Source organism: Micromys minutus, assembly GCF_963924665.1.
Source record: "Micromys minutus genome assembly, chromosome: 3".
Taxonomy (NCBI): Eukaryota; Metazoa; Chordata; class Mammalia; order Rodentia; family Muridae; genus Micromys; species Micromys minutus.
The window spans coordinates 24050136-24066554 of NC_137972.1; the positions used below are offsets into that span (position 1 = coordinate 24050136).

The following is a 16419-nucleotide window of genomic DNA, read 5'->3' on the forward strand; positions in this document are numbered from 1 at the left end:
AGAAATCACAAAGAGAAAGGAACCTGGAGACACAAAACATGAGAAAGAGATCAGGAGGCATGGATGTAAGAATAAACAAAGAGATACAAGAGATAAAAGAGAGAATTTCTCCAGGAACATCAGAGATCCAGGGACACAGGCCTAGTGAGACAGTGCTCTGAGTAAAGTAGCTAGGAACCAGAAAGGTCTGTGCCAAGTGCGTGAAAAGTGCGCCATGCCCCCCTGGTTTGTTCAGGGAAGCAGGTACCCTCCTTTGGACTGTCTGTTTCCAGCCGGTGACTCATGCATGCAGAACAGTTGCTCAACCATCTGCCAACAGGAAAAGTGGAGATCCAGAGACACAGGCCTGGTAAGATGACGTTCTGAGTAGCCAGGGAGCAGAGAGGTCTCTGACAAACACTTGGAAAGTGCGCTTCCCCACATTGGGACAGGGAAGCAGGAACCCTGCTTTGGGGTGTGTGTTTCCAGCCAGCTTCCAGTGCTTGCAGAACAGGCGCTCAGGCCATTTGCTGCCAGGAACAGTGGAGATTCAGGGACACAGGCCAGGTAAAAGGGAAAGATAAGAACCAATCACTGACAACAAGAACACTTATAATCACAGACAACAAAATGGCAAGAGGAAAGCAAAAGAAAGTACCACAGGGAAGCCAAGACAACTTCACACACTAGAACCCAGCTCTCCCATCACAACAAACAACAGAATGCCAAACACTCCAGCAAAAAAAGACTCAGACACAAAATCCTACCTCAAGATGATGATAGAGATCCTTAAACAAGAATGGGAGGAAAAGCATTAAGAATTAGAAGCTTTTAAAAGGAAACAAGGAAAATACTCAAAGAACTCAAAGAATTAGAGGAAAACAGAAACAAAGAGATGAAGGAATGGAAGAAGGATTTTTAAGTGGAAATGGAAAAAATAAAGAAAACACTAAAAGAGACAACACTAAAAATAGAAAACCTAAAAAAAAATCAGAAGTCACAAATGCAACCATTTCCAACAGAATACAAGAAATGGAAGAGAGACTCTCAGAGGCTGAAGACAATATTGAAAACATAGACAAAAAAAGTCAGAGAAGATGCAAAAACCAAAAAGCTCCTAACCCAAAATGTCCTGGAGATTCATGACACAGTGAGAAAACCAAACATAAGAATAATAGGAATAGAAGAGAGTGAATGATATCGACTAAGAGGCACAGTAAATATCTTCAAAAAAAATCATAGAAGAAAACTTACCTACCCTTAATAATGAGATGACCATGAGCATAAAACAAACCTAAAGAACACCAAATAGGTTGGACCGGAAAAGAAATTCCTCCCAACACATAACAGTCAAAACACCAAGTGCCCAGAGCAGTGAAAGAATACTAAAAGCAGTAAGGAAATAAGGTTATGAAACATATAAAGACAGACCAATCAGAATCACAGGCGATTTCTCAACAGAGGCTACAAAAGCTAGAAGAGCCTGGACAGACATCATGCAGACCCTAAGAGAGCACAAGTGTCAGCCCAAGCTGCTATACCCAGCAAAACTATCAATCACCAGAGATGAAGAGACTAAGATACTCCAAGACAAAACTAAATTTACACAATGTCTGACTACAAACCCAGAACTACAATGAATTAGAGGTGGAAAACCCAATTAAACGAGGGGAACTATTTCCTAGTAAAAACAAGAAAACTGCTAAGCAATAAAACCAAAAGAAGAACGACACACAGGCACGATTCTATTTCCAAAAGCAAAAATAGCAGAAAACAGCAACCACTATTCCTTGATATCTGTTAACATAAATGAACTCAATTCCCCAATAAGAAGATATAGGCTATCAGACTGGATACATAAACAAAACCCAGCATTTTGCTGCATACAGGAAACTCATCTCAGAGACAAAGACAGACACTATCTCACAGTAAAAGGTTGGGAAAAAAACTTCCAAGCAAATGGCCCCAAGAAGCAAGCTGGAGTGGCCATTCTAATATCGAATAAAGTATATTTTAAACCAAAAGTTATCAAAAAATATAAAGACACTTTTTACTCATTACAGGGAAAATTTGTCAGGAGGAACTCTCAATCCTTAACATATATGCTCCAAATACAAAAGCACCCATATTCATAAAAGAAACCCTACTAAAGCTCAAAAAATCCATTACACACCACACAATAATAGTGGGAGACCTCAGTACCCCACACTCGTAAATGAACAAATCATGGAAACAGAAACTGAACAAGGACACAGTAAAACTAGCAGAGGTTATGAACCAACTGGAATTAATAGATATATATAGAACATATCATCCTAAAACAAAAGAATACACCTTCTGATCTACCAACAGGAAAAGCAGAGACCCAGAGACACAGGCCTGCCAGTGGCATTTGAGTGCACAACAGGTGTTCGAATCATCTGACAACATGAAGAGTGGAGACCCAGAGGCACAGGCCTGGAGAGATCAGGGTGAGAACAGGGTGAGAACAGGATCCGACTAGCCAAGGGGCAGAGAGATCTCAACAGAGACTATAAAAGCTAGAAGAGCCTGGACAGACATCATGCAGACCCTAAGAGAGCACAAGTGTCAGCCCAAGCTGCTATAACCAGCAAAACTATCAATCACCAGAAATGGCAAGACGAAGATATTTCAAGACAAAACTAAATTCACAAAATATATGACCACAAACCCAACTCTACAATAAATTAGAGGTGGAAAACCCAATACAATGAAGGGAACCACCTCATTGTAAAAACAAAAAAAAAAAAAAAAAAACTCCTAAGCAAGAAAACAAAAAGAAGAAAGACACACAAGCTCAATTCAAACTACAAAAGCAATAATAGCAGGAAACAGCAACCACTGTTCCTTGATATCTGTTAACATAAAGGGACTGAACTCCCCAATAAAAAGATATAGGCTATCAGACTGGATACATAAACAAAACCCAGCATTTTGCTGCATACAGGAAACTCCTCTCAGAGACAAAGACAGACAGTATCTCAGAGTAAAAAGTTGGGAAAAAACCTGCCAAGCAAATCACCCAAAAAAGCAAGCTGGAGTGGACATTATAATATTGAATAAAGTATATTTTCAACCAAAAGTTATCAAAAAAGATAAAGAAAGACACTCTTTACACATTACAGAGAAAATATGTCAGGAAAAACTCTCAATCCTTAACATATATGCTTCAAATACAAAAGAACCCATATTCATAAAAGAAACCCTACTAGAGCTCAAAAAATGCATTTTACCCAACACAATAATAGTGGGAGACTTTAATACCCCACGCTCACCAATGGACAGATCATGGAAAAAGAAACTGAACAAGAACACTGTAAAACTAGCAGAGACTATGAACCAACTTGAATTAATAGATATCTACAGAACATAACATTTTAAAACAAAAGAATAAAACTACTTCTCAGCACCTCACATTCTAAAAAACTGACCACATAATTGGACACAAAACGAGGCTCAATCGATATAAGAAGATTGAAATACTCCCATGCATTCTGTCAGATCACCATGGTCTAAGGCTGGTCTGAAATAACAACAAAGACAACAAAAAGCGCATATACACATGGATACTAAACAGTGCTCTATTAAACGAGAGCAGGGTCAAAGAAAAAATAAAGAAAGAAAGATTTTCTAGAATTCAGAGAAAATGAAAACACGACATACCCAATCCTATGGAATGCAATGAAAGAGGTACTGAAAGGAAAACGCACAGCTCTGAGTGCTTCCAAAAAGAAACCGGAGAGAGCATACACTAGCAACCTGACAGCACAGTTGAAACTCTAGAAAAAAAGGAAGCAGATACACCCAAGAGGAGTAGACGAAAGAGATAATCAAACTTAGGGCAGAAATATACCAAATAGAAATGAAAAGAACCATTCAAAGAAACAACAAAACCAAGAGCTGGTTCTTTGAGAAAATTAACAAGATTAATAAACCCTTAGGCAGACTAACTAGGGGGCAAAGAGATAGTATCCAAATTAATAAAATCAGAAAGAAAAGTGGAGAAATAATGACTGAAACTGAGGAAATTCAAGAAATCATCAGATCCTACTACAAAAGCCTATACTTAACAAAGCTGGAAAATCTGTAGGAAATGGATGAATTCCTAGACAGATACAACATACCAAAGTTAAACCAGGACCAGGTAAACCGCCTAAATAATCCCATAACACCTAAAGAAATAGAAACAGTCATCAAAAGCCTCCCAACCAAAAAAGCCCAGATCCAGATGGTGGGTTCAGTGCAGAATTTTATCAAACATTTATTGATGAAATAATACCAATACTCTACAAACTATTCCACAAAATAGAATCTGAGGAAACACTACTAAACTCATTTTTTGAGGCTACAATAACACTTGTTCCTTAACCACACAAAGACCCTACAAGAAAAGAGGACTTCAGACCAATCTCACTTATGAACAATGATGCAAAAATACTCAACAAAATCCTTGCGAACTGAATCCAAAAACACATCAAAATGATCATTCACTATGATCAAGTAGGCTACATCCCTGGGATGTAGGGATGGTTTAATGTATGGAAATCCATCAATGAAATCCACCCTATATACAAACTCAAAGAAAAAAAACCACATGGTCATCTCACTAGATGCTGAGAAAGCATTTGACAAAATTCAACATCCCTTCATGATAAAAGTCTTAGAAAGAACATGAATCCAAGGGCCATACCTAAACGTAATAAAAGCAATATACAACAAACAAACAGCCAACATCAAATTAACGGTGGGAAACTTGAAACAATCCCACTAATATCAGGGACTTGAAAAGGTTGCCCACTCTCTGCCTACCTATTCAACATAGTATTGGAAGTCCTGGTCAGGGCAATTAGACAGCAAAAGGAAATCTAAAGGGATAAAAATTGGAAAGGAAGAAGTAAAAACATCACTATTTGCCAATGACACAATAGTGTACTTAAGCTACCCCACAAATTCCACCAGAGAACTCCTAGAGTTGATAAACAACTTCAGCAAAGTGGCTGAATATAAAATTAACTCAAACAAATCAGTAGCCTTCCTATATTTAAAGGACAAACATGGTGAGAAAGAAATTAGGGAAAAGATAGCCTTCACAATAGTCACAAAAAATATGATATGCATTTGTGTGACTCTAACTAAGCATGCGAAAGACCTGTATGACAAGAACTTCAAACCTTTAAAGAAGGAAATCGAGGAAGATCTCAGAAAATAAAAAGATCTCCCATGCTCATGGATTGGAAGAATCAACACTTTAAAATGGCCATCTTAGCAAAAGCAATCTACAGATTCAATGCAATCCCCCATCAAAATTCCAACCCAGTTCTTCATTGAGTTGGAAAGAGCAATGTACAATTTCATATGGAACAACAAAAGACCTAGAATAGCGAAATCCATCCTCAACAACAAGAAAACATCTGTGGGAATCACTATCCCTGACCTCAAGCTATATTACAAGGCAATTGTGCTAAAAACTGTATGGTATTGGTACAGAAATAGGCATGTGGATCAATGGAATAGAATAGAAGATCCAGAAATGAGCTCTCATGTATATGGTCACCTGATTTTTGACAAAGGAGCAGTAAACATTCAATGGAAAAAAGACAGCCTAGTCAACAAATGGTGGTGGTCCAACTGGCACTCAGCATGCAAAAGAATGAAAATAGACCCTTTCTTATCTCCTTGTATAAAGCTCAAGTGTAAGTGGATCAAAGATCTCCACATTAAAACAGATACACTGAAACTATTAGATGAGAAAGTAGGGAAAACTTTAGAACATATAGGCACAGGAAAAAAATTTCTGAACAAAACACCAATAGTTCAAGCTCTAAGGTCAAAGATTAACAAATGGGACTTAATGAGATTGCAAAGTTTCTGTAAGGCTAAGGACATTGTCAAGAAAACAAAATGGCAGCCAACAGAATGGGAAAAGATTTGTACCAACTCCACATCAAATAGAGGCCTAATATCTAAGGTATACAAAGAACTCAAAAAGCTAGGCACCAGAGAATCAAATAACCCTATTAAAAAATGGGGTACAGAGCTAAACAAACCGTTCTCAGTTGAGGAATATCGAATGGCTGAGAAATATCTGAGGAGGTGCTCGACATCCTTAGCCATCAGGGAAATGCAAATCAAAACAACCCTGAGATTCCACCTCACACCAGTAAGATTGGCCAAGATCCAAAACTCAGATGACAACAGATGCTGGCGAGTTTGCAGAGAAAGAGAAACACTTCTCCACTGTTGGTGGGGTTGCAAACTAATACAACCACTCTGGAAATCAGTCTGGCGATACCTCAGAAAATTGGACATAATACTACCTGAAGACCCAGCTATTCCACTTCTGGGCATATACCCCAGAGACACCTTAGTACACAACAAAGATATATGCACCACAATGTTCATAGCAGCTCTATTTATAATAGCCAGAAGCTGAAAAGAACCCAGATGTCCTTCAGAAGATGAATGGATACAAAAATTGTCATACATTTACACAATGGAATACTACTCAGCCACCAGAAACAATGCCTTGACCAAATTCTTAAGAAAATGGCTGCATCTAGAGAATATCATTCTGAGTGAGGTAACCCATTCACAAAAGAACAGACATAATATGCAGTCACTGATAATGAGATGCTAACCCCAGAGGCTCGCACTGCTTTAGAAACAACTCACAGACTGTATGAAGTCCAAGAAATAAAGAAAACAAAACAAAACAAAACAAAAAAATCTTTACACAACAAGAAAACTTAGACTATTTTCATGTTACATTTTGTTTTACATGTACTTTATGCCCACTGTAACTATTAAGTTTTCAATGCATACTATCAAACCTTTGAAAAGATCATGTACTGACTAACAAATATATTCATACAGTTTTATGTAAAAATTATTTTAAAATCTGAAAAAAAGTACATTAAAAAAAAAGAATCAATTGCTCAACCTTGGCTCATTAAAGGCCCTGTTAAGCTATAAAAAAAAAAATCAAGTACTGACTAAAAAGTATATTCATATAGTTTTATGTAAAAATTATTTTAAAATCTGAAAAAAAAGTACTGACAAAAATGTATTGTATAATTTTACACAAAAAATGCTTAAAATCTGTACATTTATCTTTGTTTTGTAAAATAAAGATGTTAAAAAATGGGGTACAGTCATTAACAAAAATTTCTCAATCGAGGAATATCGAATGGCTGAGAAACATCTAAGGAAGTGCTCAACATCCTTAGCCATCAGGGAAATCCAAATCAAAACAACCCTGAGATTCCACCTCACACCAGACAAACTGGCCAAGATCTAAAACTCAGATGACAACAGATGCTGTCAAGGATATGGAGAAAGTGGAACACTTCTCCACTCTTGGAGTGGTTGTAAACTGATACAACCACTCTGGAAATCAGTCTGGCGATTCCTCAGAATATTGGACATAGTATTACCAGAAGACCCAGTTATTCCACTTCTGGGCATTTACCCCAGAGATACTCCAACATACAACAAAGATACATGCACCACAGTGTTCATTGCAACTCTATTTATAATAGCCAGAAGCTGGAAAGAACCCAGATGTCCTTCAGTAAATGAATGGATACAAAAATTGTGGTACATTTACACAATGGAGTACTACTCAGCTATCAGAAACAATGACTTAACGAAATTCTTTAAAAAATGGATGCATCTAGAGAACATCATCCTGAGTGAGATAACCCAGTCACAAAAGAACAGACATAATATGCAGTCACTGATAATGGAATACTAACCCCAGAAAGCTCTGAACACCCCAGAAACAACTCACAGACTGTGTGAAGTTCAAGAAATAAAATAATATCTTTTAATTAAACTAGAACTGTATCACATCCCCCTTTTTTCTCTACAGCCCCCCCAGTTTCTCTCCTATCCCCTCAAATAAATAGCCTCTTTTTCTATATTATTGTTACCTATATTCACATGTGTATGTATATGTACCTACAAATACTTAATTGCAACCTTAAAAAAATGTACTCATATACTTTTTTTGAAAAAATGCTGAAAATTTGTCCATTTATCTTTGTTTTTTAAAATAAAGTTTTTCAATTAAAATAAAACAGATTTAAAAAAGAGGAGAATTCATAGTATAAAGTACCTTCCTAAAGAAACTGGAGACATCTCAGAGTAGCAAGTTAACAGCACACCTGAACACTCTATAGTAAAAAGAGGCAAATATGTGCCAAAGGATGAGACGGCAGGAAATAATCAAACTGATTTGAAATCAGCAAACTGGAAACAAAGAGAACAATGCAGAGAATTAATGAAACAAAGAGCTGGTTCTGTGAGAAAAACCAAGATATACAAACTCTTATCCAAACTATTTAAAAGACAAAAAAAAAAAAGAATTTTCATAGTAACAGAGTGAGAAATGGAAAAGGAGGCACAACAGGATGTCCAAGATACACCGGGGATATCCAAAGAACCATTAGGTCATGCTTCACAAATCTTTTGTATTCCATAAACATTGTAAATTTTTTTAAATGGATAATTTTTCCAGTAGTATACCACTTACCAAAATTACATCAAGATCAGATAAATTATTTAAATGTACCCATACATCCCAAGGAAATAAAAGCAGTTATTAAAATTATCCCAACCACCCCCCCCCCCAAAAAAAAAAAAGAAAAAAAGGAGGAGAAAAAAATCCCAGGTCTAGATAGCTTTAAAACAGAATTCAAAGAAGAGTTAACACCAATACTCCTCAAATATCACAAAATAGAAACAGAAGAAACATTTTCAGATTTATATTGAGAAAACAATCACCCTGATACATAAATCATACCAGGATTAAACAAAAACTAAGAATTTCAAACCAATTTTCCTCATGAAGATATTCAATAAAATACTTGCAAACTTATTTCAGGAACACATCAAAAATATCATCCACCATGATCAAAAAAGATTCATTTCAGAGATAAAGGGTTGGTTCAATATGTGAAAATCAATACATGTAATCCACCTTGCAAACAAACTGAAAGAAAAAAAAAGAGCATTTCATTAAATGTAGAATATACGTTTGAAAAAATCCAACACCATTCCATAATAGAAGTCCTGTAGATATTAGGTATTAAAGGCATACCTAAACGTAATAAAAGCATTTTACAACAAGCTTATAGCCAACATCAAATTAAATGGAGAGAAACTCAAAGCAACTCCAGAGAAATAAGTAGAACAAAAATAGTAAAAATGGCCTGTGGGACAGGTAGGACGTGTTGGGAACCCTGATGCTCGGTTGACATGGTAGAAGCCCCAGGAACGGTGAGTGAGATGGCAGGTAGCTTCCTGGCCTCCCTTTAATCAGGGACCCTTGCCATAGGCACCGCACTGCCCCTTTTGGCACTGGCCACACCTCAAGTCCCTCCCAAACAGGTAGATGTGACCACAGGTCACTTAAGCTAGGCAGAAGCTACAAACATAAGCAAGACCACACCCCCAAATACGTAGACAAGCTTTTTCCAAGCCCTCAGGCCAAGCCAATAGGAAGTACTGGCTGTCAGTCTTAGAACCGTTTCAAAATTGTATATGAACGGGAGCTTGGGTTGAAAGTAAAAAAAAAAAAAAAAAAAAAAAAAAAAAAAAAAAAAAAACGCATGTAAGAATCATTCCTCCACTTGAGATCCTTTGTTCTAAAGAGCTGATAATACACCGATTGGGGAAAGATTTTCTCTCCTGAAGCTTCTTGCATCCCACGCAAAGCCTTCCACTGGCTCAGTTCAGCCTAGAGCCCTGTAGCAGCAGTGGAAATGCGCATGCCACTGAGCCCAGCAGCAGAAACAGTGAAGCTCCTCCCCAGTCTCCTGAGCTCTCGCACGCCAGCTAGACCCAGCAGCAGAGATGGCAGTGGCTGCCCCTCTCTCCCTAGAGGGCTGTATAGGATTCTGACACCAGGTCCCACAATGGTCATTGTACCAAAAATCAATCTATAGATCCAATACAAAGCTCATCAACATTCAAACAAAATTTTTTTACAAAGCTTGAAAGGACAATTCTCAACTCCATATGAAAAACTATAAAATACATTATAGGAAAAAAACAATTCTAAATTGTATAAGAATTTAAGGAGGTATTGCCATCCCTGATTTCAAGCCATACTACCAAGCTATAGTAGTAAAAACCTTATGATATTTGCATAAAAATGTAGACACTGATCAAAGAAATTAACTGAAGACTCGGGGGAATCTGCACATTTATGGACACCTGATTTTTTACAAAGAAGGCAGAAATACACAACGGAAAAAAAGGAATCATCTTCAACAAAAAGGTGCCGGTCTAGCTGGATATCTGCATGCAGAAGAATGTAAATAGATTCATATCCATAACCCTGGATAAAACTCAAGTTCAAGTGAATCAAAGACCTTGACATTAAACCAGATACACTGAACCTTATAGAAGAAGAAATAAATAACCTTGAACACATTAGCACAGGAGACAAGTTCCTAAACAGAACACTGATAGTACAAACACTAAGACCAAAAATTAATAAACAGGACCTCATGAAACTTAAAAGTGTCTTCTGTAAGACAAAGGAAACCTTCAACAGGACAAAATGAGAGGCTTTTCATTTTGGAAAAGAAAAGAATTTTCAATAGCTCCACATGCAACAAAGAACTAGTATTTCCAAAATATATGAAGAAATTAAGAAACTAAACATCAACAAACCCAAAAAAAATCCAAAAATAAACAGAATTCTCAATAGAAAAATCTAAACTGGATGAAGAACCCTGAGAAATGTGTTTAGCATCCTTAGCCATCAGGGAAATGCAAGTTAAAACTACATTAAAATTCCATCTTACACACATTAGAACACAAAAGATCAAAACCTCAAGTGAGAGCTCATATTAGTAAAGATAAAGACAAAAGGGAAAATTCTCCACTGCTGGTGTGAGTGCAAAAATATACAACCACTGTGGAAATCAATATGGCCATTCTTCAGAAAAATGGGAATCAATGTACCTCAAGACCCAGATATACAAGTCTTAGGTACATATCCAAAGATGCTCCATCCTGCTACAATAACACTTGCTCAATTATGTTTATACAGGCTTTAAATGTAATAGGAACTGTAGACAATCTAGATGTTCCTCAAGGAAGAATGAATTTATAAATGTGGGTACATTTACCCAATGGAGTGTTGCTCAGCTATTTTTAAAATGACATTATGAAATTTTCAGGCAAATGGATGGAACAAGAAAAAAATCATCTTTTTTACGGCAACACAGATCTAGAAATGCAATTATAATATGTGTGTAATTATAAGTGGATATTAGCTGTCAATTAAAAGATAATCTTAGATGAAACACAAAAACAGGAAGACTAACTATGAGGGGAAACACATGAATCTCCTTAGGAAGGGGAAATGTAATAAATCTGGTGAGTAGACTGGTGAAGGTGGAGAGTGGAACTGAAAACATTAAGTTGGGGAAAGAAAGTGAGTACAGAGAAAGATAACTAAAATTGTGGGTTTGGGGTAGCAATATGGAAATACAGTACAGTGGAAATTCTGTAATCTATGAGGAGGACCCTAGCAAAGGCTCCTAGTAATAGGTGATACTGAGCCTAAACTATATTCTACAATTATACAGGGCTCCCAGCAAGAAAGCTGTGATTTCAACCCAACCACAAAACCTTTCACCTACATTTTTCCTGCCTTCAAGATGTGCTGAGGCTATGGTGGCACTGAACTTGTGGAAGTATCAAACCAATGGCTTGTCCATCATGAGGCCCAAGCCACAAGTGAGAGCCCATGTCCAACACTACCTGGATGGTCATGAACTAGACTGAATAACCCAGTCACCTAGGATAGAAGCAAACAGAGCTGGGGAAAAGTCAATGATTGATTCCTGATGATCTATACTCATAGATCCTTGCCTATCACCAACTGTCATCAGAAAGCCTTCATCCAGCAACTGATAAAAACAGATGCAAAGACCCACAGACAAACATTAGACAGAGCTTGGAGAATGTGGAAGAAGAGGGGGAGGAGAGACTGTAAGATCCAGAGGGGTCAAAGGCAACAGGAGAACATGGCCCATAAAATTAACTAAGCATGGTTCATAGGGGCTCACAGAGACTGAATCAACAATCACAGAGCCCACACAGACCTTCACCAGGTCCTCTTCATAAATATTATGCTCGTCCATCTTGATGTTCTTCTGGGACTCCTAACAGAGTGGGGTTGTCTCTAATACTGTGCCTGCCCTTGGAACCATTCTCCTCCTCCTGGGTTACTTTGTTCAGCCTTGATATCAAGTTAGTTCCTAGTCTCATTGTACCTTGTTCTGCCAGGTTCTATGGATGTCTCTGGGAGGTCTCCTCTTTTTTGAAAGGAAAAAGAGAAAGAGTGGATCTGGGGAAGAAGGAAGGTGAAAGACAGAGACTAGGGCGAGTGCATGGAGGGGAACCAGTGATGGCAATGTAATGTATGAGGGAAGAATAAATACAAAAGGAAGAAATGGAATGAATGAGGGAGGAAGGGGAGAGAGAAAGAGAGAGAGAGAGAGAGAGAGAGAGAGAGAGAGAGAGAGAGAGAGAGAGAGAGAGAGAGAGAACTATTAGACTTTACAGCAACAACCAAACTCAGGTCCATTACTTCTTACCTTCCTTAAGCGAAACATTTTTTATGCAGTTCATCTCTTCGTAAGTTACACCTTTTATAGGTTTTTTTTCTTCAAGAAGTTGAGAGTACTTTTGAAAATAAACTGTAAGAAAACAGAATCAAAACCACTCATTTTCATGACAGAATTATGCTTTTCTATTTTCTACTTATACAAACATCTACAACATCCTGACTACCTAAGTAGACAGAGCCTGACTACAATTTCCAACATCCTACCATCAATGGAATCCTCAGCCTCCTGTTCTGAAACCACAGATACTTTCAGAACTCACAGAAACATGAGTGATTTAAAGACAGTATCAGTCCATTATCATGAATCTAAAGGGAGTGGGCCACACCAAGCAATGCTTTATGTAAAATGAAAATGTCAGTTCTTTGAGGAGATGAAGCAGAGAGAGATATACATATTTAAGGATATAAACTACCTTCACATTGGTAGGAAAAGAAGTTAAGTTGCTCTGAGTGGTTACATGGTATTTTAGAATATTAAATCAACAAAAGAAACATGTGTATCTACAGGCATTGCTTCCTTCCCTAAAGTGTGTTACTTTTGACTGACTTACTCCTCCATGCACCACATTCCCACTCTCTTAGAACTGACTGGCCTCTCCCTCAAGAACTAAATTGCCTCACTTTCCTGCCTGTGTTATTGTCCTTGTTATGCCATCACTTTTACTTCCTCCACGTCTCCAACGCCCGTTTTGAAACAAATCGTCTGTAATATCCAAGGGCACTCGTTAGCCATTTCGTTATTGGACCTGAGCCCAGTTCTCTTCCCCCTTAGGTCTGAGACATTGCTCTGTCTTGGTTTTGCCTCAGCTTTAGGCCATCACTTACTTGTTGTCATTTAAAATCTCTTTTTCCTCCACCTACCCCTTCAAATTTGACACTTCCTACTTCCCTGTCATTATGCTTTCTTTTTATAAACTCTTCCTGAGTGAGGTTGTGTATGGGTATGGTCTTGTCTGCTGGCTATTTGCATGAGACTTTGTACTAACTAAGCACAAACGTATTAGATTCAATTCAATGTGTCTAAACTCAAGTTAATGTCTGCGATCTTAAATCTATGATTTATACATGCTCTAACTTTTTGAATAATCTTATGGTTTCTAAGTTTACATCATCAGAATATTAAAGTCATGTGTTACTGCTTGGATCCCTTAATGCCTAGATCTCAATACTCATCAAACATATGTTCCCTTGGTCCTATACTCTTTACATCTCAAAACTGTCTCATCTCATGTTCTCCAGAGACCACATTATCGGTTTATAAATTAGCCCTCTCGTTTCTCTCCTTGCCCTGAAGATTCTATTTTCAGATTCCTGTAAAAGCACTGTCTATAACCTAAATATGGCTGTACTAATTCTCTAATGGAAACATTACCACAGTTCTCCTTGTCATTGATGTTTTGCAAAAACATGAACCACAGATTTTAACTTCTGTATCCACACACCGTTGCAATGTGATTTTTGCAAATGTCCTGGTTTACATTTTTTAAAAGTAAAGTTTTCTGCAAGAACTGGCCAAGAGTATGTGCAAAAAATGAGCTATTACCTACTCTCTAGTTAAACTTTTTGAATGCCTGGCGCATGGTCACCCTCAATCTTGGAAATCTCCAAGCTACCATGTAAACAAACCCAGGACGTCTAAGGACTTATATAAAGGTGAGTCATAACCTTGGTCATTCTGGCTGGCTTCTTTTTCAGAGGCTGTTTGCAAGACTGGTAACTGACCACATATACATTCCTAAGTTAGGACCAGAGGAGCTGCTCAGTGGAAATCAGCCGAAATTGACAAACCATGGAAGCATAAGGTAAACGTGATAAGTAATAAATATATAAGTGTATTAGCTCAAGACATTTCTGCTGCTGTATTAAGTGGAAAACAATACTTGATTAAAGAACACTCTTTAGAAGAAAGAACACTTTTAATAAGGGGGCACAGCATGTGCTCTGCATCCTGCCTGTGTCTACCTAGGGAAATGTCACTTCTTCTTTACTTAGCACTGTGTGCTTGAGCCACTCATGTTTGTTTCATCCCTCTGTGACGATCATGGTACCCACAGACCTGGGTCTTAGCTATTCTCAGAAATCTATCACAGTACAACACTTCCCAAACAACGGTGAAGAGACTAGTTCAGTATTAACTGACATAGTCTTTTTATATAGCCCAGGCTAGCTCCACATGTGCTGTCCTACTATCAAACATCCTGAGTAGCTGAGAAAATGGGAATGTATCATTGGACTTGGCTGGCACTGATTCATTTACTCTCCTCTAAATTTTTGAGAACAGAGTCTGTGTTCTTTCTGGACTTGGTCTGACACAGTATGTGACATTCATTCATGGATGCTATTACTAGATTAATGCCATTTCTTTATTCTAGGTGATCAAACAAATGAGTAAAACATCCTAAATATACTACTTTTCATGAATTTTAAATTTTTTCATACTTTCTCAAATCTCTGATGCACAGAAATCTACCCATTTGCTTGGGTTGCTTTTGGTTTTCTCATAATACTGGGCAGGACAGACATAGCTCGGAATTAGCTGAAGAATTCTTCTTGGATAATTTCTTCCTAGCTCTTACTTGTCCACAAGCTCACATGAGGAGCCTATACACATACAGCTTGACATATTGATGCCAATAAGAAAGTATAGATTTAACCTCTCAGTCTAATAAAGACAATAGTCTATAACCCTGCACAGACACTCCTAAATGGGAGTCAGTTTCTCTACTGAGAATAGATTTCATTTTCCTCAAGATAATAGTTAAATTCATGGACAAAGGGAAAGTCATAATGGATTCCTTTGCATTATTTTTCCTCAAAGAATATTTCTTTTTAATATTTCTATTAAATGCTAATTGCTGCTGTGGCAGACATGGTCTATTGATTCATCTGGAATACTTACTGATAAAAGCAACTAAGAATGTGATTGCCAGCAGAAGGAGAAGTACCATCAGGGATGTAAAAGGCAGCGAGGGGGAACCAGGCTTACTTAGATGACGGACAGGTTTCTCTCTGGGAGCTAAAAAGAGAAGCACATCCATTTCATGAGAAATAAGTTACATCTTTGTTTCTTCTTTTTCACCCTCCTCTTTTCCATTTTTCTCCATGACACATAATTACTATTTCCAGGAACATTGAAAATAATAAAAAAGCACAATATTAAACTGTTGAAATAACTGGTATTAATATTTTGACATCTGAAAAATACTTTACATGTACATGTGTATACATATATACATATATACTTACATATTTAAACATATATATGTGAATATATATATAACAACAATATTTTATTCATATCTTTTCAGGGAGTATTTGTTTGTTTTTGGTGATGAGAGGTGTAATGAGCTAGGATCTCACTGTGTACTCCTAGATGGTCTGCAAATCATTATGTAGACCTGACTGGCTCAAACTCTTGGTGATCCCTATGCCTCCACATCCTGAATACTGAAATTTGACCACTGTGTCACTGAGAGAAAGTCCTAAAGCATGTATATGTAATATATTTCCCACATGATAAAACAACATAAACTCTGCCACCACACCTACTACTTTTCTTTACATCAGTATTGTCAATACACTGCATTTATTTGGTGTTCCTTACTGCAGATTCAGCACTGTATACTTAAACAATTTCCATACTGCCAAAACATTAAAGACACATGTACAGTAAAAGATAAATATTTCTAATCATAGTTCACATCTTTAGCATGATATCAGTTTGCTCGCCAGCATCAAGTGGCTGAAAACCTTCCTGGATGATGGTACAG

General features: G+C 37.3%; 2 protein-coding genes across 3 annotated transcripts in view; both read right to left on the reverse strand.

Moving 5' to 3' along the window:
• LOC308418741 (C-type lectin domain family 4 member A-like) overlaps positions 1-16419 on the reverse strand; it is a gene marked incomplete at both ends in the record, with an annotated part of 244876 nt that overhangs the window by 140714 nt on the left and 87743 nt on the right. The gene's annotated exons all lie outside the window — the stretch shown is intronic.
• LOC308418739 (C-type lectin domain family 4 member A-like) overlaps positions 1-16419 on the reverse strand; it is a 50727-nt gene that overhangs the window by 33727 nt on the left and 581 nt on the right. For both annotated transcript variants that reach the window (XM_080914218.1, XM_080914217.1), the window contains exons 2-3: positions 15549-15665; positions 12618-12719 (exon numbers count right to left, since the gene is read on the reverse strand). In XM_080914218.1, the coding sequence (XP_080770344.1) occupies positions 12618-12719; positions 15549-15665 (219 nt within the window). The remainder of the gene's footprint in view (positions 1-12617; positions 12720-15548; positions 15666-16419) is intronic.